Source organism: Podarcis erhardii (assembly GCF_964252035.2).
Source record: "Podarcis erhardii genome assembly, chromosome: 9".
NCBI lineage: Eukaryota > Metazoa > Chordata > Lepidosauria > Squamata > Lacertidae > Podarcis > Podarcis erhardii.
This window is the reverse complement of record NC_138512.1, coordinates 25,552,221-25,577,911: the sequence shown is the minus strand read 5'-3', so window position 1 is coordinate 25,577,911 and position 25,691 is coordinate 25,552,221. Positions and strand designations below refer to the sequence as shown.

At 39.7% G+C, this 25,691-nt stretch overlaps 2 protein-coding genes across 14 annotated transcripts in view; one reads left to right on the top strand and one right to left on the bottom strand.

Moving 5' to 3' along the window:
• CLOCK (clock circadian regulator) overlaps positions 1–24,630 on the bottom strand; it is a 36,234-nt gene extending 11,604 nt beyond the window's left edge. The window contains exons 1-13 of one of the 7 annotated variants that reach the window (XM_081875707.1): positions 24,123–24,293; positions 16,552–16,641; positions 14,848–14,993; positions 10,050–10,171; positions 9,608–9,699; positions 8,607–8,666; positions 6,754–6,902; positions 6,190–6,281; positions 5,207–5,296; positions 3,815–3,935; positions 2,342–2,455; positions 925–1,043; positions 33–115 (exon numbers count right to left, since the gene is read on the bottom strand). In XM_081875707.1, the coding sequence (XP_081731833.1) occupies positions 33–115; positions 925–1,043; positions 2,342–2,455; positions 3,815–3,935; positions 5,207–5,296; positions 6,190–6,281; positions 6,754–6,902; positions 8,607–8,666; positions 9,608–9,654 (875 nt within the window). In that variant the 5' untranslated portion in view covers positions 9,655–9,699; positions 10,050–10,171; positions 14,848–14,993; positions 16,552–16,641; positions 24,123–24,293. Of the gene's footprint in view, positions 1–32; positions 116–924; positions 1,044–2,341; positions 2,456–3,814; positions 3,936–5,206; positions 5,297–6,189; positions 6,282–6,753; positions 6,903–8,606; positions 8,667–9,607; positions 9,700–10,049; positions 10,172–14,847; positions 14,994–16,551; positions 16,642–24,122; positions 24,337–24,366 lie in introns of those variants that run through there. The other 6 variants (XM_081875709.1, XM_081875710.1, XM_081875708.1 and 3 more) reach the window with 6 other exon arrangements.
• EXOC1L (exocyst complex component 1 like) overlaps positions 24,159–25,691 on the top strand; it is a 119,537-nt gene continuing 118,004 nt past the window's right edge. For 2 of the 7 annotated variants that reach the window (XR_014160052.1, XR_014160065.1), the window contains exon 1: positions 24,204–24,295. The gene's annotated coding sequence lies outside the window, so the exon portion shown is untranslated. Of the gene's footprint in view, positions 24,296–25,357; positions 25,556–25,691 lie in introns of those variants that run through there. The other 5 variants (XR_014160053.1, XR_014160066.1, XR_014160051.1 and 2 more) reach the window with 4 other exon arrangements.

The window sequence follows — 25,691 nt, the reverse complement described above, 5'->3', positions numbered from 1 at the left end:
ACCGCTTAGTACTACATTGTAAGAAATGGCACCTGTGATCCAAGAAAAGGAACTTCCATTCTAAGCTATGTCTAGAGGTGAACTCTTCATTGGGTTCTTCAACAGTGCTCATTTCCTAAAAAATAAAAAAACGTAAGTCTCTCAGAACTGCTCTACTCTAATGTAAAAACTCTCATGAAATCCAGACTTCCAAACATACATATAAATCGACGTGAATGTAACATGCAAAATATTTCTTATTTTGCTGTTTCACTGCTGCTTGGAAGAGGAGTAATTCAAGCAACTTGCCACTACAGACCAACCCGTACTATGCTTATTTTACCAGTGTGAGAATGGCAAGTTCAGCATTCTGTGCAAGGAACTACCAGAGGAACCATCACCCTCAGAACTCCCCTACTTCTTTTTGACATCTGGGAATTGATACGGGAGGCAGTTGTGCTATTTTTTTTTACTAGCAATTCACATGGTATATAGCCTTTCTAAAAGAGGAAGTTCTTTACAACGAAGCCTTCAGCAAATCTAAATTTGCACCACAGAAGGACACGTTTCAAAATTCCTGTAGGAAAGGCACTGAACGTCAGCTACAGCAATGAGGAGAACTTGATTTGAGTCTTCCTAGTACTGCACACAGGTTGTTAACTAACAGCCCAAATCATCCTCTGGGGATGCATGCTTGAGCCTGATCCAACATATGTGCAATACAGTTACAGAAGCTGGCTATAGACCTTTTTTTTAACAGCACAAGACCCAATCTAGGAGGCAATTCATAAAAGAACATCTGCATCCTGGAGCAGATTACCTTTCCTGGATTGGAGTATGGTTACTTAAATGATTGTTCATTAAACAATAAATGTTTTGATTGGGAAATATACAAAAGAAAAGCAAATATCATCAGATTTTGAAGAGATGACGATCTTAACATACCTTGATAAACTGAGGTGTAGCTAACCTGACTGTAGCTACAAAACAAACTCTGTCTTCATAGGAAGGCCTATGTGATCGCTGAATGGTTCCTTCATAACCATTATGCGCAGAGTTAGACACTAAGGACAGGAGGAAGAGAAGAAAATTACTACTATTTCTAAGAATGACTTATAAAATCAAACATATAATTAATGATCCTATGAAACAAAGTGTTTAAAAAGTCACCTGGGAGAAAAAAATTAAAACTACATTCTTACAATATTTCATTTAATAACATAAATACTGCCTAAGCTGATATAAAAAGAAAGTAAAAATCACTCAACCTGTTTCACTTATCTCAGAATTTTTATATCCTGCCCTTCCTTCAGATCAAAGTGATTTTTTTAAAAAAAAAACTACAGTCAGTCACACAGAAGCAAAGTGCTCAGACCCTGAAATATAAGGGGAAGGGGCATAACACTGCACTCTGCTAAACAGAACAAAAACCCTTGAAATACCAGCAAATAAAATCAAAATAGAATGAGGGGCTACTAACAATAACTGGAAATAAATTGAAAAGCACAAGTAATCAAACAGAATGAAAGCGCTAAAGAGGTAAGTTGGACAATAGGAAAAAAGCAGGAATGAGAAGGACACCTCCGAAGTCTAACAGAACTCTTTCTGACGTTTGCTGCACTGCAGAACAGAACTTGCAAAAGAGCAAGAAACGACACAGAGAAAATGTATATTATATTATTCAGCAACATCCCTCCCTCAAACACTGGGAATGAAGAGTGCTAACAAAATAATTCCTCTGATTAAAAACTGACAGTTCTGAACAAGCTTTCCCTCCATCCTGGTCGAGAGTTTACCTTAAAATACAGACGTCAATTAGCCCCTCTCCTCCCCCCTGCTGTCTTCCTTATATGGTGAGCTTAGAGACAATAGTTTCTCTTTCTGCAGACACTTGTTTGCAGCTTTTTAAAGCATCTGAATCACTGAGGTGTCATTAGGCACTTGGGGAATTCTGCTTGACTTTGGTGTCTCATGCAGATCACACTTTGCCCAAAGCAGTCAAGAATCTCTCCAAGGCTTGAGATTCAGGACTCACTAGAACAGGCATCCCCAAACTCGGTCCTCCAGCTGTTTTGGGACTACAATTCCCATCATCCCTAGCTAACAGGGCCAGTGGTCAGGGATGATGGGAATTGTAGTCCCAACACAGCTGGAGGGCCGAGTTTGGGGGTGCCTGCACTAGAAGTTGCTACACTTCCCTAGTTTCTGTCAACAGACATGCTGTAAATTTACACTATCCTCATTTAAATGTAATCCAGTGCCTGTTTCCTTAAAAAAAGAGGTGCATTATTTTTCTTATTTCTTGTAACGTTTCACAAGTTAGTTGTAATCTAAAACACTTTTAAAAAATACTGTAACTTACTGTTACTCAATGATTTGAAGTTTCCTATAAATTTTACATATTCATATGTAGGTGGCTCTTTGGGGTCTATTGTCCCTCGGAGCATATGGCAGCAGAACTCTAGTTGGTTTTTTGCTAGAAGAACAAAACACACATAATGGAATATCAAAATGAACATCAAAACCTTACAAGCTGATATTCTTGAGTAAAATGTGCAAAACAATGGAAGAAGCTACCTTAAACATAGCCTTAACAATGTGCCATCTTAGATTCCTTACATGGGAGTAGTTCTTCAGTGCATCCAGCCTTTTCCTGCCCTGCTACCACAATATTTTTCAACTAGGTTTGAATCCAAGATCCTACACATTTAGAATATAATCTTTTACATGTCTACTCAGAAGTAAGGCACATTGAGTTGGTTTATTTATTTATTTATATCCACCCTCCCTCCCAAAGGAGCCTAAGTGGATTAATCCCAGTTAGGTATATCTAGGGTTGCAGCCTTAAAATATGTATCTACCCTGTGCTGCCCCACTCCCCAAAAGTATTGTGAGCAATATAAAATAAAATTGTGGATAATGATCATCACACCATGGTTTAACAAACTATGAGTGACAAACATTTAAGAAAGTTAAGCAGGCTTCTGTCAACATCCCAACTGCAGACAGTCCACAGCCCAGTACTCCTTCGATTTTCAAAGCTCAGAGTTGAGTGTGGCTCTCCAATATTGCATCAGTTACATTTAAGAAGGAAGTATCAGTAAGCCTGTGGGAACTGAAGATTTGCAGATGTGCAAAAAATATTCAGAAAAACAACTCTAAGAGGGTGAGAGCCCCTCCCCCTCAAAAAACCTGAAGGGGGAACCAAGTGGGAGAGAGAATGGCAGAAGGCATGGGACAGTATCATAGATGAGGACATGCATTTTACAATGCAGTGATCAGTTACCATTTACATTCATTTTATATATTGACAGACATTTCTGCAGACATTTCTGCAGACATTTCTGAGATCATGGTTTTCCAAGAAGTATTTTTGTCCAGGTTTGTTAATTGTCTTACTTTAAATGTTGTGAGGATCCCATGCCCTTTTAAAATGTGTTTTTTTGGGGGTGGGGGGTTATTGGGTTGTTGTTTTTATTTTGATTATGTATTTTGTAGTTTTATATTTTGATTTTATTCTGTGAACCGCCCTGAGACCTCTAAGTATAGGGCGGTACATAAATTAAATAAATAATTATAATAATAAAACTGCTAAAATGCAGCAGTTGCTGGCCACAGTTGAAACAATTCTTGATTCCTTACCTCCTGCATATATAAATATAAATAATATAAATATAATAATAGTGTTAGCCTTTTCATATACCTGGTATGTGAAAAAGATTTCAGGAAACTCTTAGTTTAACAGAATAAATCAGTGATTATATTTTCACTGTATTTTAACATGTTGAAGTGTTCAGGAGTTTCTTCTGAGAGATAATTCAACAGTGCAACTTACATTTTAAATATTCTGGGGTCAATGAATCACTTTCCAACAGATGAGTAGACAGTATTTTATAAACCTCTGAATGCTCCCCCTCCGGGACAAAATTAAATATACTCTGATCCACAAGGTCAGACTAAAAGAGAGAGAGAAATGAAATGAAAATGTAATCTTGTGAAATGTCACTTTTGAATACAAAGTAACTAACACAGCTGTCAGGGAGAAAAATATTATGCTGCTTGTAACACATAATCCTGATTAAGTACATCATTTCCAAATATTTTTACAACAATAAAAAGCTGGATTGCCCTAATTTCAGATGCAGTGAAGAAACGTTGCTATAATCCTATCCAAAGTATAAAAGACACTCCCCTGTCTTTTGATAATTGAGGTACATTGCAGTAATGAAGTATGTGTTTGAACCTAAGGAAGCAACCTCAGAATGAGGACTGAGCATTCTAAGCAGCCACAGGATATTGAGAAGCAATTGCAAAAGGTGGGAAACTGGGGGGGGGGGGGGAATACCCTGCTTAAGCTTACTACAACTTACAGTATCTGGGAAAGGGGTGTAATTAGCTGGCAGAAATCCTGAAGAGAAGCAATCCTGTTAGAAAGTGAGGACACCCTGCAATATTCTGGTGCTGATCCTACTTGATTTTGTGTGCAATCCAGAGATGTCTTGTGTGGGCAGAAAAGCACTTCTGTCTGTTTGCACAAGACATGAGCAGAGATCAGTTATGGATCCCACTTTAAATGAATGCTTTTACAATATATATACAAACCTCTCATCAAATTCAAGCAGAAAACCAGCAATAGTAAAATCAGCAAAATTATCTGTAGCATTCCAACAGTTTGGACAAAAGGAAAAGTTTTACCATATGCACAACTATTGTGGGTAAAAACCTCAATGTGCAGGATTGTTCAAGTCCCTTTCCTCCTTAGAGGAAACGAAGTCTGCAACTATTATAAACCAAATCTACACAAGGGTAGATTCAACTGTAATTGTCTCCATTTCTTAGTGCAAGAATAAAAATATTCTTTTTAAGGCAAGATAAAAACAAAATGCTTATACCCTTTGATAAGCGAGAAATAGGCTATATGGAAGGAAGATCGTGCACAGGCATATGTGTGTTATTTTCATATACCAATTACATCAGGGGTCAATGAATGTGCATACTGTGATGGCTGTGTGTATATGAGCAGAGAAAAATGTCTGATGCTCCTGATTCACCCACTGAAGTGCCTTATACATGAAACAGGACTAAGGCTGCTCTAATGGAAGAAAAAATGAAGTCTTTAAAAAGATATTATACTATTTGAGCTCCAGAATCTAGAATGGCACATGGTAAAGTGTCCATCCAGTGACCAAATAAATCTGATATCTTCCTGTAAGCAGCTCGTACTTACTGGCAAGTGTTCAAGTAAGGGGGTTACACTTTCTGATACATATATTATACTTCCATCTGTCATGATTGCTAAGAAAAAACCATCAAGAGCCTGAAATTAAACAGAAAAGACAGTTAAAAGGAGACAAACAGGGCACTGTACAATTTGATCAACATACAAAAAAGAGCCAGGACTGACTGCTTAATTGATCTCAAAATCTTAAACCTCCCTGCACCAGCACCCTGAACAGTGGAACTGAACACTATCTGACAATCAATTCATGGGTTGTGCTCTCAAACCCGGGAAAATGCACATTATGCACATTAAGTACATTGTGATGTTGCTCCTAAGCCAAAAGGCTCACAAAACTTAAAATACAAAAGAAAACATTTAAATACCAATTGCAAATTTGATACAAATTGTTTCAAATGAATTCAACACAAAACAGCAGGAGCACAAAACCAAGGCACTAAACTCATTGCTATAAAATGCCCAATGGACAACAATGGTCTTCACCATCTTTCAGACGGTGGGAAAAGAACAGGCTAAGCATGTCTCCCAGTGTGGTGTCAAAGTTTAAGTGCCACTGTAGAGAAGGCCTGGCTCCACATACCACCCAACATGACTACAGCTACAGATAATGGTGGGATGGAGAGCAAAGACCCTTCTAAGTTTCTAAACAGACAAGCATGGAGGTAGGTAGTGCTCAATTTACTTTGGACCCAAACCACTGAGGAATCAAAGGTCAAAGGGTTTCAAAATAGAGGGTAAATTAAGTTTCAAAGATACAGAATATTTTAAGTAACTGATCCCCCAATAACCCCCTGGCAGCAGCATTCTCCACATGCATCTTTTGAATCTGTTTTGCACATATTTTAACTGAATATTGGGGAAAGTGCATTTTAATTACAATACAAAGCTGAAAATATACCACACAACATCACAAAGCAATACTTACAATGACAGAATACTCACACATTTTACAATGAAAATAATTAAGTTACCTCTAACATTAACTGAGTGAATTCTTCATTACTAAGGAATGTGGGTTTCCAGTCCTGTCGGATTTCACTGGCATCTGATTGGGCAGTGATCTCTGCAAAAGGAAAGGAAAATTGTGCGCACACTGTAATACACACACCCAACTTTGGATGCCAACTTGAACAAAGGGGGGGGGCAGGGTATAGCGCCGCAGGTTATTTTCCCCATTCCATTGGAAACTATCATTCATTAACCGCACCAGCCCAGTCATTAAACATGCCTGTTTCAAAAACAAAAAAGATAGAGAACAAGTTGTGGTGCTGCATTCAACAGGACAGAGATAGGTCAGGGGAAAGCTAGGAGAGTTCTGGGTTGGCAGTGGCTCACATGTGCACACACACCCTTACCAGGTTGTTGGCACCACCAATCCAGGGCTCCCTTCAACCTTGCCACCACCCTGTCCCGGCAAATATAGCACCAACACCACCGGGCAGACAGACTAAAACTACCTGTGCATTATGGACCATTCCAACCCATATATACTTAAGTATCAAGAATTCAACAAAATTGTGACATTCCCAAATTACCTTTGTGCTTCTGTAAGAAATCAATGCTCTTCTGCAGTACAGTAGATTTGTCCATCTTCCGAGCATTGCCCGGAAGCATGGATCCCAGTTCTTTGATGAGTACATTAAACTGATCTCTGCGTTTCTTTTCAGACTTGTTTCTTGACACCCTTAAAAAACACACACAATTATGAAAACACACACAATTATGAAAATTCCAGGGGGAAAGTTTTATGCAATTTCTTAGGGGTTAGGAGGCTGTGTCCAATGCTACAGTTCTGTCAGCACAAGGGGCTTCCATCTGCATAACAGAATTTCCCTTTCCTCTCCCATCCCCTCCAGCTCCTGAACAGCTGGAGGGTTGGGGGCATGCAAGGGAAGAAGAGGGAACGGAAGCCCTGGAAGCAGTGGATACAACACAATGTACTGTAAGTTACAATGGTCAATAAAATATGCTCATTTCAAATGTAAGGAGGAGGAAACATTTGGCAAAACTAGCCATAGAAATACTTTCAGCACAATTCTAATCATGCCAGCTCAAAAGTTCTATTAAATTCAATGGAACTTACTCCCAAGTAAGCAGGGTTAGGACTGCAACATTAGTATTCCATTTTGGAGCCCTATACATGGAAACATTAGTGATGTGTTTAAATATCTTTAAACATCTTTTGGGTGGAATCCAAATAACTATTTTTGGCAAAAACAAGTGCTTGAGCATGCCCAGTGGAATTTTTTAAAACTCCACCACTCTTCCTCCACTTTCAATAGTTATGCGGCCTTGATAGGCTATTGCTAAAAGAACAAAAAGGGGTGGGGGAAGCCCCAAGCCCTTAGCCTGTGAAACAAGTTTTACTCCTGTTTGAATCTAAGCTTTTGTCTTAAGCATATTACAGTAGCTTTTCAAGAGGTCAATTGCCAGTCAAGACTCTTGGACTTATTTGGATGCCTGATAAAATTAAAAGAAAAACTAACATTTGAAAATTTAACAGTCTTATATCTGTACAGTACATAAATATGTTAATATTTTATTGCAATATCTTAATACTGTCTCCAAGCCAGAAAAACCAAGATCCCCATGCAGTGATCCTTGCACTCAGCAAGGGACTATGTGTTAGTATCTTCCCTTGAACAAACTTTAATTAATCTACTTGGTCACTTGTTAAGAGGGTGGGTGGGGAGAAAAGAGATGCTTTGAATATGTCCTCCCTTCTCTTCCCCCTTCCCCAAGTATGTTATCAGCATTGTCTGATAAGGCAGCTGACCACATGCCTGGCAATATATGCAAGGACTAAGGGCATTGTGCATACTTAAGGCCACTGGATATAGGGCTTTTCACAGGCTTCGTGATATAATCTCTGCAATCTATGCACTGGTCCAGATGTAATACAAAACCAGAAGTGGCCCTCCAGATGTCATTGAACTACAGTTCTCATCACCAGTCATCATGAGCAATGCTGGCTGAGGCTGATGAGAGATTAAGTTCAATAACAGCTGGAAGGTCACAAGTTCTCTTTCCCTGTTCTAAACTATTTACTTAGTCAAGCCTCAGCAAGTCCAAACAAAGCATTAGTCTCATATGCTCTCCTATTCACTCCCCAATACTCTCTCCTGTGCAGCCAGGAGAATTTTACATTGAGTTTCAAAGAATCTTTGCATTCTATGCAAATCAGAGCTCCTGGCTCACAACAAGGGAAACCCCCATGGTTTGAAGTTGGCTTTACCTAGGCTTGCTGAGGCTCATCTTTATAACACTGAACCATGGTTTAGCATTGTGTGCAAACTGCCCTATACATAAAGTCCCATTTCAATGCGCAGTTTATATACATCCTAACCAGAGGAAAAATGGTTGGTGCTAGCTACCTCAAAAAACATACCTCTTCGCTTTATCCTTGTCATCTTCTTCCACGAGACCATCAAAAATGCTACCATCATCTCTACAAGAAAAAACCAAGTCTCAGAGGGCAGCCACAATGTTAAGAACAGCCTTATATTGATAAGTATTTTCAGTCTGCAACATTACTAATTATATCAATCTTTAAAAAAATGGTATTTATAAGATTGGTTTCGATGTGAAATAAAATAAATTTTGTGAACATTACCTTTTCTACTGTACCCACAGATACAATTTAGGAAGAAATATTGAAACACCCTCATTGGATCTTTGCAATTCCGCATTACCATTAAATCAAGTCATTCATAGCAAACAGCTAATGAAGTCTGTTATGTTCTAATGGAGGGGTAGATAACCTTTTTGGTCTAAGGATCACACTCATAACCACCACTCCAAGGGCTGCAAGCCAACAGAGGCTGAGATCAATGTACATTTACATGCATGCACACATGTACTGCATACATCCAGACAAGCAGGCAGCCACACAGTCAGGAACATACAGGTAGGTGCTCTCAATCTCTCTCTCTCTCTCTCTCTCTCTCTCTCTCTCTCTCTCTCTCTCACACACACACACACACACACACACACACACACACTTTTTCAACAACCAGTAGAGATAGAACTCCTCTCCACTGTGGTGCTGGGCTAGGAGGAAAGGAAAGCCTCACTGCCTCATCTCCTTAGCTTCCAAAGGCACCTGTTTATCCTCTGGTGCAGTGATATTGCTAGGTCTTACTGCTCCTTCCTGCTTGCTGAGCATTTTCGTGCAATGACTTGCTAGCAATGGGGCTACACAAGAGGGAGAGGAGACATCTGGTGATTGGCAGTCCACCTAAAGCAGCTTGACAGCTGCAGGTTCACCTCTCCTGTTATAAAGAGACACTGTAACTTCAATGGCCTTCTTTGAAATTCTGTTTTAAACCATGTGCAACCATTAATAATGCACAAATAAAAAATAATTTACAAAACTCAAACATAGCATACCTGTCTGCAATGGAGCTCATTTTATGGGTGCTTATGGTAAAGAACATAACATATCACACTTTAGTCTTGTGGTAGACATTTGTACGTCTGCACTGTAGGAGAATAGAGAAAGAAAGAAATGCAACGTCACTCTCTTATTTTTCCTGAATAAAATTCCCTACTGGCAACAAAAGGAACAATAGGCAGAATCCAAAGAACCATGCAACTAGTTCCACGTGCCCAAAAAGCTTTGGGACTGTGTCTCTTGAACATCAGCTCCCTGCCCCAATTCCACATGGCAAACGGTATTTGAAACTGAGAGCACTGTCAAAAGCAAATTGCCATGTTGTCTGGCAATGTCCTTAAAATGAGGACATAGTTCTTTGGATTGCTACCACTATATATGCCTGTGCTTTTTGGTTCTGTGCCCTAATTATCTGAATATAATCCAGTGGGTTTTTACCGTTTATACTTTTCTGGATGATAAATGGCAATGTTCTAAATGACAGGTTCCAGAAGGAGCAACTTGGGAAGAGCCTTCAAAATGTATTCTCCGCAGAAGATCATTAATATCTTAATTCAGTACTGTTAAAAAGAAAAAGAAAGATAACAGTATTAGGATTCTGCACCTAATTATTTTTTTCATGTAATAAGTAGACACTTATTATTTTAAGTACAGGAACAGAAATATATATATATGTACACTGTAATAGCTTGATGTAAGAAAACAAACATTCATCTGTGATAAGAGAAAAGTCATTGAGCAGCTACACTTTAATCTTCTCTGACCAGAGCTGTCAACTACTGTACATGAATTCCATTACAGTGGTGCCTCGCAAGACGAAATTAATCCATTCCGTGAGGCTCTTCGTATAGCGGTTTTTTCGTCTTGCGAAGCAAGCCCATTGACAGCTTAGCGGATTAGCGCTATTAGCGGTTTAGCGGCTTTTAGCGGATCAGCTGATAAGCGGCTTATCAGCGGATCAGCTGATAAGCGGCTTAGCGGCTTAGGAAAAGGGGGGGAAGGGGGGGAAACCCGCAGGAACTCGCAAGACATTTCGTCTTGTGAAGCAAGCCCATAGGGAAATTCGTTTTGCGAAGCGCCTCCAAAACGGAAAACCCTTTCGTCTAGCAGGTTTTCCGTCTTGCAAGGCGTTCGTCTTGCGGGGCACCACTGTACTAGCCATATACAGTTCTATGATTCTATGTGAGTTACAAAGTAATTCTATATGTCTATTCTGAGGCAAACCCTATTAAATTCAAAGAGATTTACTCCAGACAACCATGTAAAGTATTGCTTCCTTAATTCCAAATATGCTGAGCAAGTTTTGGGCAATTTCCCCTCCCCACCCAGAGAAGCTATTCAGAGACACAGCATGGACAATGTACTGTAAATCTAATGACTGGTTGTGCAAGAACATTGTCCAATCTTGCAATCTTTGGATTCCACCCATAGCTCTGGAGGTGCTGTATCATAATTGTTTCTATTATTTTACTTATATCTGAATTCTTACTTCTTTATTCCACCAATGTTCCCAAATCTGTTTGTTTGTTTCTTTATACCAAAACTGCCTCCAACTGCTGGATAGTTTTATATTGCTACATCTATTTACAAAGCACAGATCTCTGCCAAGATTTTCCCTACAAAAATGATCAACTACAGTGGTGGAACATTTGCACGTTAGGCTTCCTCAAACTCGGTCCTCCAGATGTTTTTGGCCCACAACTCCTATGATCCCTAGCTAGCAGGACCAGTGGTCAGGGATGATGGGAACTGTAGTCTCAAAACATCTGGAGGGCCGAGTTTGAGGAAACCTGTGTTAGACTATGTCTGCAGCAGCACAAATTCAGCATGCAGTTTTTTAATATTGTAATGTATCATTAATATTATATATGTTATACTTTCTATGAAAGTGCAGTTTAATAATATTTAAATAAATAAATTTCAAAAAGTGTCTTCAAATAAATAATTGCAATGTGATTTTCTTTACCAGTCAGTTCTTGCTGATATGCTATCCATGATTTAACTGTTCTTACTGTAGCATTGTCTTTATTTTGTATGCTGCTTTATATTATCTATGAAATTGCAGTTTATAAATATTTAAATAAAGAAATAAACTATTGGGTGCCTGCTGGTGTACTCATGCAATCGGTACAGTGCTTAACCAACATTGGTTAACTTCACACTGTCAATGACCGCAACCGCAATATTGGTATCTGCACAGCACAGGCCAGCTAGCACAGGCTTATTTTGTTCCTGTTGCCCAAAAGAATGTAGATATGCCATATGAATCTTCTGTTCTAAACCCCAACATTACGTTAACACATTGGCTCTCCAGAATGAGCAGGATGCAAAAGAAAATCCCTCAAACATACAGACTAATTCATTACTCCAGAGGTTTCAACATTTTGCTGCTCTCAAAATGCAAAACAGTCCAAGATCTTGGGAACTGGGGAAAATATCTCTACATTCAATTCTCCTCCTCCATCCCACTCACTATCTATTTCCAAGCAGGAAATACTGCCCTTGTTCTGGCCATTCCATTCTCTTCCCCTATCAGCTGCAAGGAGTTCTGGAAAAGCTTCTTCAGTTGTAGAACTCCCTCCCTCCTAACTGGTATTTTTAGATTTCCAAGAAGCAAATCATACTGAGAGAACATGGAACTTTCTTTTAGAAGATTAATATATCCTCTTGCCAGTAGAGCTACACAAACAATAACGTTTACTTGTTTTTAAAAGTAACTAAAAAGAGCAAGAACTAAATACAAAGAAAAGCAATCTGCCAGAAGGAGTGGGGAGGAAAAGCAAAGTGAAGCATGACTCAGAGAACCTGCTTGTGTCTTTCTGGCCTAATAGCCTAGTGTCCTATTGACCTACTTTTCCTGTTAAGGTGGTTAAACCCTTATCTCCCATTTGAATAGTTCCCCCCCCCTCCTTTTGGGCAGAGTATCCACTAAAATGCGCAAAGAAGTCTTTTGAAATCTAGACTGCAGACGTTGTAACATGAAGCTTGTGTTTTTAAACTTTTGAGAATATGAATATTCTGCCAAACATTACACAAGTCCGGGGTGGGGGATAATAAATGACGCAAGTATTGCATCCAGTTACTGGTAGTCTTCAAAACTGTGTTTCACTCTCACTTACAATGCCTAGACTTTTTATTATTATGCCAGACACCCAAACAGCTATTCTAGGGGTTGAGCTAACCTAGTGGGAATTTTAAGTTTCCCTCCCCATTTTGAGCAGAAAGCTCCCTTAATTCTTCCCAGTTTCAAATGTGGTTTACCATTAGGCTTTAAGGGGTAGACACGGCTGCTGTTTGGGAAACAAATCCAAAACCATTCTGGGCACATGAAGCTATTTTCACAGTTCTTTGAATCCCGACCTATGCTTATAACCGGAGGCACGGAGGGGGGAAGAGAATGTTTAAAAAACGCTTAGAAAGACTTCTGAAATTAAAAGCAAACATGAATAGAATAGATGTTAAAGAAAAGAGACCATATGACTTATGCAGAGCAGAATGAGCAGAGGAAAATTATGTTGCTGGTATAGGACAAAATACAGATATGTAAGTCAGATATTCTGAACTGCACAAACTTACAGTCTTCAAGCAGCTTCCTGAGTTTTCTTAAGAAAGTCACATTACAGATACATACATTACAGAAGAGGCTTATGCCATGTTTCTTATTAGGAATATCTTTCTCTCTTCTTCCCTCCCTTGCCTCTATTGAACTTCAAACCAGGGAAGAATTATGTGAAACTTATAAGATAGCTCATTGCTTGGTGATATTTAGTTAATAAAGGTATTATGATACTAAAATGTTTCACTAACCTTCTGGGGTTCCATTGCAAACCTGTTCCTCCTCATTCATATCAAACTTCCCCCCAACACCCCCTCCTTGAACAGGTACACATATAATACAGATGATTCTTTCCATTTCTCTGTATAATAGATGAAATAAAGAATGAAATGAAATGATCTCTAGTGCAACCAAATTTTAATAATGAGGGAACTTTAAGGGATGGCATATATCCTGGGGAGGGGGCCTGTGTGTGCCAGGGAAATTCTCTGCAGGTACATGTGCACCTGTAAACGCCATGTGGGTAGGGTAATACTTTTAAGGAGATATGGCCACTATATAACACCAGGCAAGACACAAAATATTAGAGCAAGTTTTAGTTATCAAGCAAATGATAAGAGTAAAAACCATAATCTGGTTGGCCATCATGCACTATACAGTTTACCTCTTTATACTTGTGGGTTTCAGACCTTTTTTTTTTTTTTCTTTTTTTTTTTTGGTGCTTGAGTCTTCAGAAATAAATTATGTTTTATGTTTTATGCACTCATTACTGCAAGGCAGGTAACCATCTTTGTGCTGTAGAATCACCCAGGAAATGGTGGCACATCATAATGTGCTGCCTCTTCCAGGAGCTTTTTACTCATATCTTAACAATGAGTGTAGCAAGCACAACACTTTCTAGCTGCTCTAAACAGCTGTAACTGGGTGTTTTAAAGAAAAAAAAGAGCCAAATAAATCTGCATGGCCATTCAAAGGAACAGACTTACTAGACTACTCATGTTCAAGGGACAAGAACTGGATTATGACTGTTCCATCCATCCCTACTCATCTAATGTTAAATTTTGCCCAATACTTTTACTTTATGCATTTATACTATGCTTATAGTCACCTGTGACACATAAGAACCACATCTAGACAACCAAAAGGGGGAGTTTTACAACCATTGACTTATTTTTTTTCTGTTGACCTCAACAAGTGATACAAGAATGCATAGGGAGTAAAACCAGTATTTTTGTTTGCGAGTGCTAGTAACCTTAGAGCACTTGTTTGCAAATCTGGTTTGTTCACATAGCTTGTATTGAGGTCACACATTAAACAGTTTGGATATTTATTTTTAAAACAATTTTTAAGTCATAGAAATAAAATACAAGGAGTCATTAGAATATTTTTTGATCCTTATGAATACACTGAAAATGTAAGCTAGAATGACTAGAGTAAACAAAACAAACAATAGTAGCCAATAATTTCAGTCTGATAGTCTACATAAAATGAGCAACTGAATAGCATTCTAATAGACCTGACAAAGTTGATTTAGCCAAGCTGAATGACTCTAATAAAAGCTGACATAAGAAGAACAGCGACCATTCAAAGATACCCACTGAAGAGAACTTAATATTTTTTAAATGTAAATATATAAAGTACTCAGATATAGTTGATTGTAAATACCAGATGACAACTTACATAATCATAAAGCACCAAGTTGTTATTCCTTCTTGCCTATGTATTAGACCAGTCAGCTTGGTTATAACAGCTACCCTCAGCGTCTTCGTCCATTCTGATACCAAGAAAGACCCCTTAGATTTTTCAGTATATGGTGATAACTTTTGCTGCAAATAACAGATTTTTCAGGTAGCACCTTGAGTTTTGCCAGAATGTACTACTTTAAATATCATAGTAATATCATATATGGATTACGTTTCCATTTATGCCTAATAACCTAATAATGAAACAAACCATGCTTTCTTCCAAGGCCATGTATAAGGTGATATTCCTGACCCCTATGAAAAAAGTTGGTATCTGATGCTCAACACCTCTAACAAGAACATAAAATTCTGCTACATTTATGTGGGATCAATAAAGCACACAATGTGTCTCTCAAGTTCAAGAAGTACAAAGAAGTTCAAACAGACTAAAATATACAATCATTCTTTCTTTGTAGTCAAATTCCCCTTCTAACATTTTCTAATAGTATCCTCTCTTGGGGTTTCCTTTATAGTAAGACTTCTAGAGAAGACACTCTAGATTTTGCAAATTGCAAAACAGATCTTTATTAAGAAGCATACTCGCTTTTTTAAAACAACGATTACACACACACACACACACACACACACACACACACAAAAAAATTTTTGAGTTAAAAACTATCTTTCATATAGTGGAACTCCTATGCACCCTCACCTGGGAATAACCTTACTGAATACAATGGAAGTTCTAAGTGAATGTGCTGTGTTGCCAGTCTCTCAGTTAATAACAAACAATGGCCAGATTACAAAGAGCTCCTTTGGGCTCAGTGGGATTCTGGTTTTTTTTATTTTGTTTTGAACTGCAAACCCTTATGCCATGTTATGAATTATTTTTGAAAAGTATTCCTCAGTGTCAAAACTCTATTTGCCATGCAGCTTGGGGAACTACTGCATAACACATACACCAGGCCACAGTGTCCCAAACTGCACAAAAATGTTGTGAAGTTCTTTGGCTCTGAGCCCCATGCTAAATGAAAGCCAAATTAAACAGGATATCCTACGCAACCATAAAACAGATTGTTAATAAAATGCTTCCCCAGATGTGGAAATCCTGAAAGCCTTGCAACTATGCCCTCTTAACACAGGTACATTTTAGAGGCACAAGACGTCAGTTGGATTCCCCTACTTGTTTGAGACTGAACACTCTGAAGCCGAAGAGGGAGGGCACATAAGAGCAGCCCCAGAAAGCACTTCCATCAGATAAGCATGCAGTATCAGTGTCATTCCAGCTGGAAGATGTACTGCAGTGAGCTGAACATACATGCATTCAACTTCTGTGCATTCAGCTTTACATGCACAGCAAAAAATCAAAAGAGGGTGGAGTTTCAGAGGAAATGACTTTGGGAATCTCATCCACCACTGAACCCAATGTGTTTTGATTGTACATGATTTGGGATTTAGGTGCAATCCCCAGAACATAACCCCTACATAAGTTGTGGGCTTACTGCTTACTGATGGAGCAGGCTAGAGTCCTTTACATGAAAAGTGAGGGTGGGACTAGCAACAGGGATGCAGCTGCTATTTCTACATAGGGCCAAATCTCAGATTGACATTTGCTGAAGCAATACAGCTCTGCTCTATAGCACCGTTTATGCCTTGCCTTGCACCAGACCTTTCATAACAACACAATACAGAAGGTTACCTCATTATCCTCTGGTTGGTGAGAGAGCTAGATGTGAACCAGGGGGCACCAGCTGCCATGCCACCCATGTGAACCAGGCCAATGTCTGATCTACAGAATTACTGGAGATGGAATGAAACAATGTATAACTTTTTAAACTAAATATATATTTCTTAAAATCTACAACAAAATTATTTTCTATAATATAACAAATATCCTTATAATGTAACTGATACCTTGACAAGAATATGAATAAAGTAGTACTCTAGTTCTTCAAAACTAGTAATGTTTAAAAACTTTTACTTTAATTTCAAATTGAATTTGTAATTTCTTTTGTGAGAACTTTCGATTTATTATATTATTCAACAACCCGCTACAGAAAAATGTAGAATGGGACAAGCTGGTAGGCAGAATGCTACAATGATATTCTGCATGTTCCCACTACCCGCCATTTTAAAGTAAGCAAAATAACAGCATTAGTGGGATTGGCATAGATGTAATACACCACATTCATGTTTAAAAATATCTTATTTTGTTGCCCTAAGATTCAAATGCTCACTAATGAATGTTTGAATCTTGTTAATTTTTCCTTACTACTTACTAGTAGTTAATTTTTAAAGATAGCATTTATTAAACATCTGAATACTAACAAATAAGCACTGTGACAAACTTAAAAACTTCATGCTCCTTGGAGAAAATGCAGAAGATAAATCTAATTATAAATTAATGAACTATGGTAACCTGAAAGATTACTTTTACTATATTTGACAACAGTAACAAAGCTAGTGGAAAAACCAGGTTCCCCTCTCTTGTTTCAAACAGTCCCTGAAAAGGCTTATTTGCACCAGCAATAACTGGTATCAAAACTTCATTCCCACAAATTCTACAGATCATGATGCAGGTCTGAATACGTAGTGCTAAAGATTGCCAGTTATTTGACTGGAGTCTTTTGCATGTGCTTTGCACTACAGCTCCTTTACATATGCTTATATCTAGTGTTAGCCCTACTCAGAATAGGTCCACAGAAATGAATGAACATGACTAACATAGCCCCAGTAATTTTTATAGGTCTACTCTGAATAGAACTTGGTTGGATGCAATCCACAGTTATTACTGTCTCAAACTTATGACACTTCAGTGGGATATACTCTCAACTTCCACAGCTTTAACAGCTTACGGATGAAGAATTTACAGCTTTTTTAACCGCTACAGTCCTGCACAGTCCGCTACAGCCCTGGCACAGCAAATATATTCAGAAGCTAGCCCACTAAGGTGAGAAAAGCAAAACCTAGTGGTATTATCAACTGAACTAGACTGAAAATAAACAATGGTTCTTGATCATCAAAGTTTGAAATCATTAGAGCTCCTCATATTGCAATACTGGCTTAATCATCATGAAATGAGATTGTTGATATCTAGTTCTGGGTCTTGGCCTGTCATGTCTTTTATTGCTTAGCCAAAAGACATCACCAATTCAAACAATAAAAAGTACACCACTCAAAATATAATTTTTTTAAATGAACAGCACAATCAATTGCAGCATCTGATCCATTGCAATATCAAACATCTTTCACTACAAGGACCTGCAATGTTCACTTAAAAAAACCCCTACTCATTTACAATTCAGCGCTTTAACAACAGAGTCACCATCTTATTCTCTCACACATTTTTGACAAATGCTGCATTAATAAGCATTTTTAGAAATACAGCATTCTATTAATCACTTGTCTAAGAAAAAGTGCCTATAAGGCTTCATGTGAAACATCACAGCTCTCAAGCATTTGGTCCACCATTGTGCAGAGAGAAAGGAATTCCATGGAACTCAGCAACATTCCTGTCTCACCCACAGATATTCATGAAAGGCTTCCATCAAGAGAGAAGGCAGAAGTGATGTCTCTCTCACCTCAGCAGGGAATCTGTGGTGGCTAAATGTGATCTGGAACTGTTCAGTGCTGGGTACAAGACCAGCAAGTTTCTAGAATATTCTTTGGAGTCCAAAAAATGTCATGCTGTGACAACTATAATAGAGGAACCTTTTTCATCCCAAGGCCACATTCCCTCATATTCAACCTCATGTCAGTGTTGGGCAGGAAAAGAGGCAATAATAATAATAATAATAATAATAGGTGGAGTTTGTGGCAAAAGCAGACAGAGCAATAGTTATGACTCTTACATTTGTACCAAAGGCTGCATTTCAACCATGTATGAGTTGGAGATTTGTATGCACACATCTCTTCATCCTCCATACAGGCAAGAGGGAGGCATTATCACAGTCTAATAAACACACTGTAACCGGGCAGAAATATGCAAGAGGGGCATAAAGCAGGACGGGGGTGGTGTGGCCTTGGAAGAGTCCTGAGAACGTGATAGTGATGGATGGCAGCATTTGATCCTTGGACCTAACTTCTAAGACACATGTCACAGTGAAGAGCAAACTGGCAATAGCTATTCTATCTGCCCGTTATCTGACAACTATTTATCTTATTTATGTATTCATTCATTCATTCATTCATTCATAAGATTTATTCTCCAACCTTCATCATAAGGTCTCAGAACAGATTCCAACAATATAATCATACAATTGGTGTTTGTATTATTTTTGTTAATGGTGCTATTTGGCTGCCTTTGAACAGATAAAAAAATCTCTTAAAACAAATCTATAAAACAAAATAGGAGAGATGATCTTGGTTTGATAACTTGGTTTGGAGGGACATCTGGACATTTTCCCAAATTGGACATCATATGAAAGTGTGGCTTAAGAAAACAGGAACTTCACACAATTCTGCTTTGATTGAAGCAGCTTTATTGTTTTACTTGTTTTTAACATTGTAATTGTTTTGTTAAGAACTCTTCCACCATTCCTGCAATTTCACCTTGTTGTTTTCCAAGTCAGAATTTCTGTGTCACTTTTAACATCTTTATTCTCCTTCACATCCCTCCTGAAAGTTGAGACTTACTACTTTACTACTGTTCATTTCAAACTTTTAAACACTTAACAAGTTAATAATGATTTGTTCAGTTGCTTTAATGTTCCTCGTAGCAGGGAAATGTAGACAAAATTAAGCAAATAAACTTACACACTTGCCCAGTGCAAGTATAATCTCTTAAACATGTAAAAGTTCAAAAAGTCAAAGACTCCAGCTCTTTCCCCCTCTTTCCTTCTCTTTTTTGGTCTGTTGTGAATCCTTTCTTGCTTACCTATAGTTATTTATTTAGAGCATTTATATGCTGCCTTTCATAGCCTATATCCCAGGGCAGTTAACAGCATTAGACATGATGAATACTAATTGGAGTCCATCCTGATCAGAGCTTGAAAAGGTTTTGCAAAACCTTGTAAGCAAAGAACCCTAGTTAGCAATGATACACATATAATACTCAATGAACTTCTGCACTATTGGACCTCTAAGGCTAACAGTATAAAAATATTGATAGTGCTTATATTCTAGATAAAGTGTTAGGTCTTTATAATACTGAAAGGTCTGGCACTCAGTATGTTTTTATTGTACTTTAAAGATTAAAAAAAACTTAAAACACCTACAAAGTCGTACTAAGTATGACCTTTTAAGAAAATATTTAACTAAGGGTAATTGTCTGAAACACAGTTTACAATAAGGGACATAACTGCAATGTTAACCACTGAGATGTCACTAGTATAACAATTATTTGCACATACAGTAATATTTGAGATAAACTAGGACCAGGCCTAATTATCCAAATTGATGAAATTGGAGGAAATAATTCTAAAAATCTACTTTCATAATTCAAACAGTTTTAATAGGCTCTCCCAGAACGACTTGTTCTGTATATGTTTTCAGCTGTTTTTTTTAAATTGCAATCAAATGGCAATATAATAAATCAATTATGTTTTAGGACCCTGCATATGTCTTTACCCAATTGCAAACCTATGTTTCTCATGCATATGTTATATTTCCATATGAAATGGGCTATATCAAACATTTCTGTCCTTTAGAAATGGGGAATCCCACTGTTACATTTTGTTAATAATAATAATAATAATAATAATAATAATAGAAACAGGAAGTGGCAAATTTCCTATAATTAAGTAGATTTGATCAGAGACTAAAAGGACTGTATGTACTATACGAATGGGAAATGACATAAGCACAATGGATAACAAATGAAGAACTGAAACTACTTCTAAACCCACAGAAATAACGCAAATCCATATTTTGTTCCTTATATTTCAAAACATGAAAAGTGAGGCCACATCACTAATCCTCATCTCACCAGCATGCATTTAATACAAATCTTTAAAGATTTGGGGGGTGGGGGTGTCCTGAAACTAACCACCTCAGTTCAGAAATCATCAAGATATTACAAATTCTGTCCTACTCACCTTCATTTGGTTATAAAAGCCCTACAAACGTCTAACCCATTCAAGATTGAGATAGGTAGGATATACCAGCACTGGTACTGACTGATTTGCCTCCACCAAACTATTCTATTTCAGGCAATAAGTAGTATCAAAAGAATGCTTATTTCCATTACAGAAGATCTATTGTTTCATAATTGAGGCAATCCTAACCCCAATGATTTAGGAGTAAGCCTCACTGAATCCAATAGGATTTACTGCTAGGTAGTTTAGGACTGCCTAACTGCCAACCTAGCAGTTCCAAAGCACATCAAAGTGCAAGTAGATAAATAGGTACCACTCTGGCGGGAAGGTAAACGGCGTTTCCATGTGCTGCTCTGGTTCGCCAGAAGCAGCTTAGTCATGCTGGCCACATGACCCGGAAGCTGGACGCCAGATCCCTTGGCCAATAAAGCGAGATGAGCACCGCAACCCCAGAGTCGGCCACGACTGGACCTAATGGTCAGGGGTCCCTTTACCTTTACCTAGTTTAGGACTGCAGTTATGTAAACTTATCTTGGTTATATAGACCTGTGTTTTTTTGGACAGCTGATTAAAAAAATCAGAAAACAGAAAAAACCCACTGTTAACAGCAGTCCAGAATAAAGTACATACATCCCTGTGGTTTTTATTTAAATACAAAGCTGTCACAGGCCAGTGATAATGCATTTTCTGCATAAATGATCCAAGTGTTCACTGAGGTTCTGCTATGCCTGAAATTTTCCTGCCTACTTTGTCAACCTGCACTGCACTATCATTTCATGAAGTTATGATGTGGGCATGCACCAAACAGGGAAGAAGAGAAAGCAGGTTGTGCTTCTTATCACAACACAGCCTAGGCACCAGCCCTTCTGGCTTCCTCCACTGAAGGCAATGCTGAACAGGAAGGTATTCCTTTCAGACTAAGTATGAAAGGCTAAAAGAGATAACTACAGTCCTGTATACAATACGTCTATATTTTAAAAGTTTCTCTGTAGCTCTTTAAGTCTGTAAGAAAGTCAGATGAGCAACCCGCATATACTGTAGTATATACACAGTACAGAGCTGTATAAATAGGTGCATGGACAACTCTATCCCCCTCACCTAGAGGTAAAAGTCTAAGTCTATTTGCAATTTTGCAGTTATCATTGCAAGTCTGATTTAATGTGTGAGTAAGGAAGGATTGTACAACTATAACTTTTTAGCTAGTAACATAACGTTGTGAACCGCACTGAAATCTACAAGTATAGGGTGGTATACACATTAAATAAATAAATAAATAAATAAATGTTGCTATATTATTATTTATTAATTTGGGAGTGGTTACAAAGTTGGCATGCCACTTCAGCATCATACCACAAAGTAAGACATCATTCTGGTGTTTCAATTCTTTTAACAACAACATTCCAGGAGAACATGGCGGCAAGAACATGAGTTGGCATGCCACTTCAGCATCATACCACAAAGTAAGACATCATTCTGGTGTTTCAATTCTATTTAACAACAATATTCCAGAAGAACATGGTGGCAAGGAAACAGACCATGCAATTTTTTATTTGTGTGAATCCCTTCTTTTTGATGAAGATAGCTAAACTATTCTTGTCTTAAATGATAGGATACTGAAACAGCCTTTGGCAGGTAATGGAACACTGGTTTAACATTGCTGAAACTAGTGTGTAGACATGATCTGTACCTATACAGAAGGCTTATGGGAAGTACATGAGCTTTCTGATATAAAAGTGGGGCACAGGTATAATAAACACAAGCACTGTGTTCTATAAAGCAGCAATGTGGGCAATTTATGGTCTATAAAAAGTGTTGCCAACCCAAGAAACTGTGCAGCAAAGGCCATTTGAGCTGAGAGTCTGACAAGCAACTTTCACTCACTCTAGACTGAATGGTCAACTTCAAGGTTTATTTAAGCTGCAATCTATTCTTCCTAAGTAGATACTAGAGAACTATTTATTCCAGCACATCTACTCCACTCAAAAAGTCAAGGTTACAATATATATATATATATATATATATATATATATATATATATGCCATTATGTGTGCACAGAAAGCAAGTAGGATCACTTATAAAATGCCATGTATGGAGTTACGCACATTGCTACAATCTAACAATTTGTCTAAATTCTAACAATTGTCTAAATTCTAACAATTGCTAAAATCTAACAATTTGTCCTGTCACTTATGGTGTCCTTCACTCAAGGAGTGCTACAAGTGCTACCAACCAGAACAAAACCTTGTCTGCAAGTGCACAATACATCGGCACCATCATCAGCATGGTTACTCGGAAATCTTGCAGAGTTAAACAAGATTTACCAGCGGTATGCTTAGGCTTGCAGCCTTTCTTTCATGTTACTTAACAAAAAGAAGCACATTAAGAAATCATTACGTGCTGACTTTCCACTTTCTGCTAAATTAGATATTTTTGAAGTGTAATGTTTTAGTAGAAACTGAGCCAGAGACCTAAGAAACCAACGACACCAAAAAGTCAGATTGCATTCCTGACTCCCAAATGAAACCAGCTGGCACCTTTGAAGCGGGCTTGACAAATCAGCATTCTCCCCTTTGCTCTAAAGAAAGGGGCAGGGTCCTGATCTCGGCAAAAGAAACGAAAGTACGTGGGCGCTCCAACTTGATCTAATGCCCTAGATTCGCTCCTAAGCAAGCGGCTCCAGAGAGGCGAGGAAACCCCTCCCCGCCTGCATCATCAGTATTCAAATAAGGTTCAGGGCCGCTGTAGGAGGAAAAGAGAAAAAGGAAAATGCCTCTTCGCGCTCCGGGCTCGCAGGGCGGGGAAAGGCAGCTTTCTGACAGGACCAAAACGGCGCCGCTTGTATAAGGGATACCCCAAACCGGTGCCGCTCCTGACGCGGCTTTAATAAACCGGAGACGCCGGGCTCAACCCGGAGAACGGGATGGGCGCAGCCAAGGCCCCTCACAGCCCCCTCCCGCCTCGGTTATGAAACACCGGAGCTGCCCCGTCTCCGCCTCGCCACGGTGCCCGGGTTCGGGGGTGGGAGTCGGAGGAAGATAGGGGGAGCGGCCCCTCAGGCTGTCCCCCAATTCCCGGCCAGCCCCTGAGGGCCTGAATCGTCCCCGGCAGCGGGTCACGCGAAGCCCTCAACTGGCGGCGGGGTCGGGAGCCGGGGGGGGGGGCAGAGAGACTGAGATCATAGACCTGCGCCAGCGACCCAACCCGCCGTCGCGCCCGCCGCCTGTCAAAGTTTACCTCAGCCCACTCGCCAGCAGGACTCCGCGAGGCCCCCTCAAGGCCGGCGGCCGCGGCTCGCTGGCGTATCCTCCTTACCGAGCTTCCCTGCCAGCCTGCCGCCTCCCTTCGCGCTCCTCTTCTTCTTCTTCAGCCCACCGCCGCGACACGGATCGCTCGCCCCCGCTTCTCAAGTAAGCAGCCACAACCCGCCAGGCCCTAAGGTCTCCCTCCGCCACCGCGCATGCGCCGCCCTCGCGCTTACCGGCAAAACAAGCCGCGGAATCAGCCGCCGAGCCCGGAGGAGCCTTGGCCGTACTGCGCGTGCGCCGGTGGTTAAGGGACACCAAGCAAGCTGCAGCGGTATATCGGCTTGCCAAGAGCCTGAGCCGGCCCAGGCCCCTGTGCTTCCCTGGTCAGTACCAAGCATGCGCATTACTACCGCGCGCATAGATGGGGAGTCGACGGTGATTCCCCTTCTTCGTCAGGGAGCGGGCCGCGGCTTCGCTGCGCATGCGCCACGGAAACCTTCAGGAGGTGGCGGGGGGAAAAGAGGAAAGGGATGTGTTGCGCATGCGTCGGAAGAGGACAGGGAGTTCTCGGTGTGCTTCCGTGACCTCAGATTACCTTGTAGGAGGGGAGCAGCGAGGGAGGATTTGGGACTATGGGCGGGATTGGAGGAGGGTCCTCTGCCTCCTCCCAAAGTGGAAGCTTCTTACGTCGTTGCTGCCGCAGAGACGCGCTGAGGGATGGGGACTTGGGGGTTTCTGTCACTTTATTTTAGTGAAGGGGCCACGCAAAAGCTCCCCCTTAACCTGCAGTGTCGAAGCAGCATGGGCGCAAGTCCCTTTGCAAGTCAGTCCCGCCTCCTCCTGAGTAAACTCCTGCCCTTCTGCAAGTTCCATGTTTGCAGCAGTCAGAAGCTCTTTGAACTACGTATATGTTGCCCAGTGTCGTTATTTTAAAAACAAAAGCAAACACCACAGCTCCGCCGAGGACCCAAGCAGAATTAAAAGTTCAGTGTTTCAGAAGCTGACGCAAAGAATGAGGGTTTTTCAAAATAAAAAATTCAGGTGAGGCAAAAAGGTCAAGCAATACAAGACTGCCTCATCACCGAGCCTTGAGTTTTTGGACAAAGAGGAAGATGGCATTTCAATGGATTCAGGTTACAAAAAAGGAGAGTCAAGGAGAGTCAAGGACTTTCAGACAGTAAGCTGTTCCACCATGGAACGGACCATGGAAAGGGAGTCCTCCTACCTTGGAGGTTTTTAAGCAGAGGTTGGATGGCCACCTGTCATGGGTGCTTTAGTTGAGATTCCTGCATTTGCCAGGGGCTGGACTAGATGATCCTTGGAGTCCCTTCCAGCTCTACAATTCTATGATTCTTGGAGATGTCTCAATACAATCCACTGCTCAGATGTGAAGCCTGGTTCTGAAAGGTTCCATTACAGACGGTAAGGGGACTATCTGTCCCTCTGAACAAAATATCTGAAGAAGTGCGCATGCACACGAAAGCTCATACCTAGAACTAACTTAGCTGGTCTTTAAGGTGCTACTGGAAGGAATTTTTTTATTTTGTTTTGACTATGG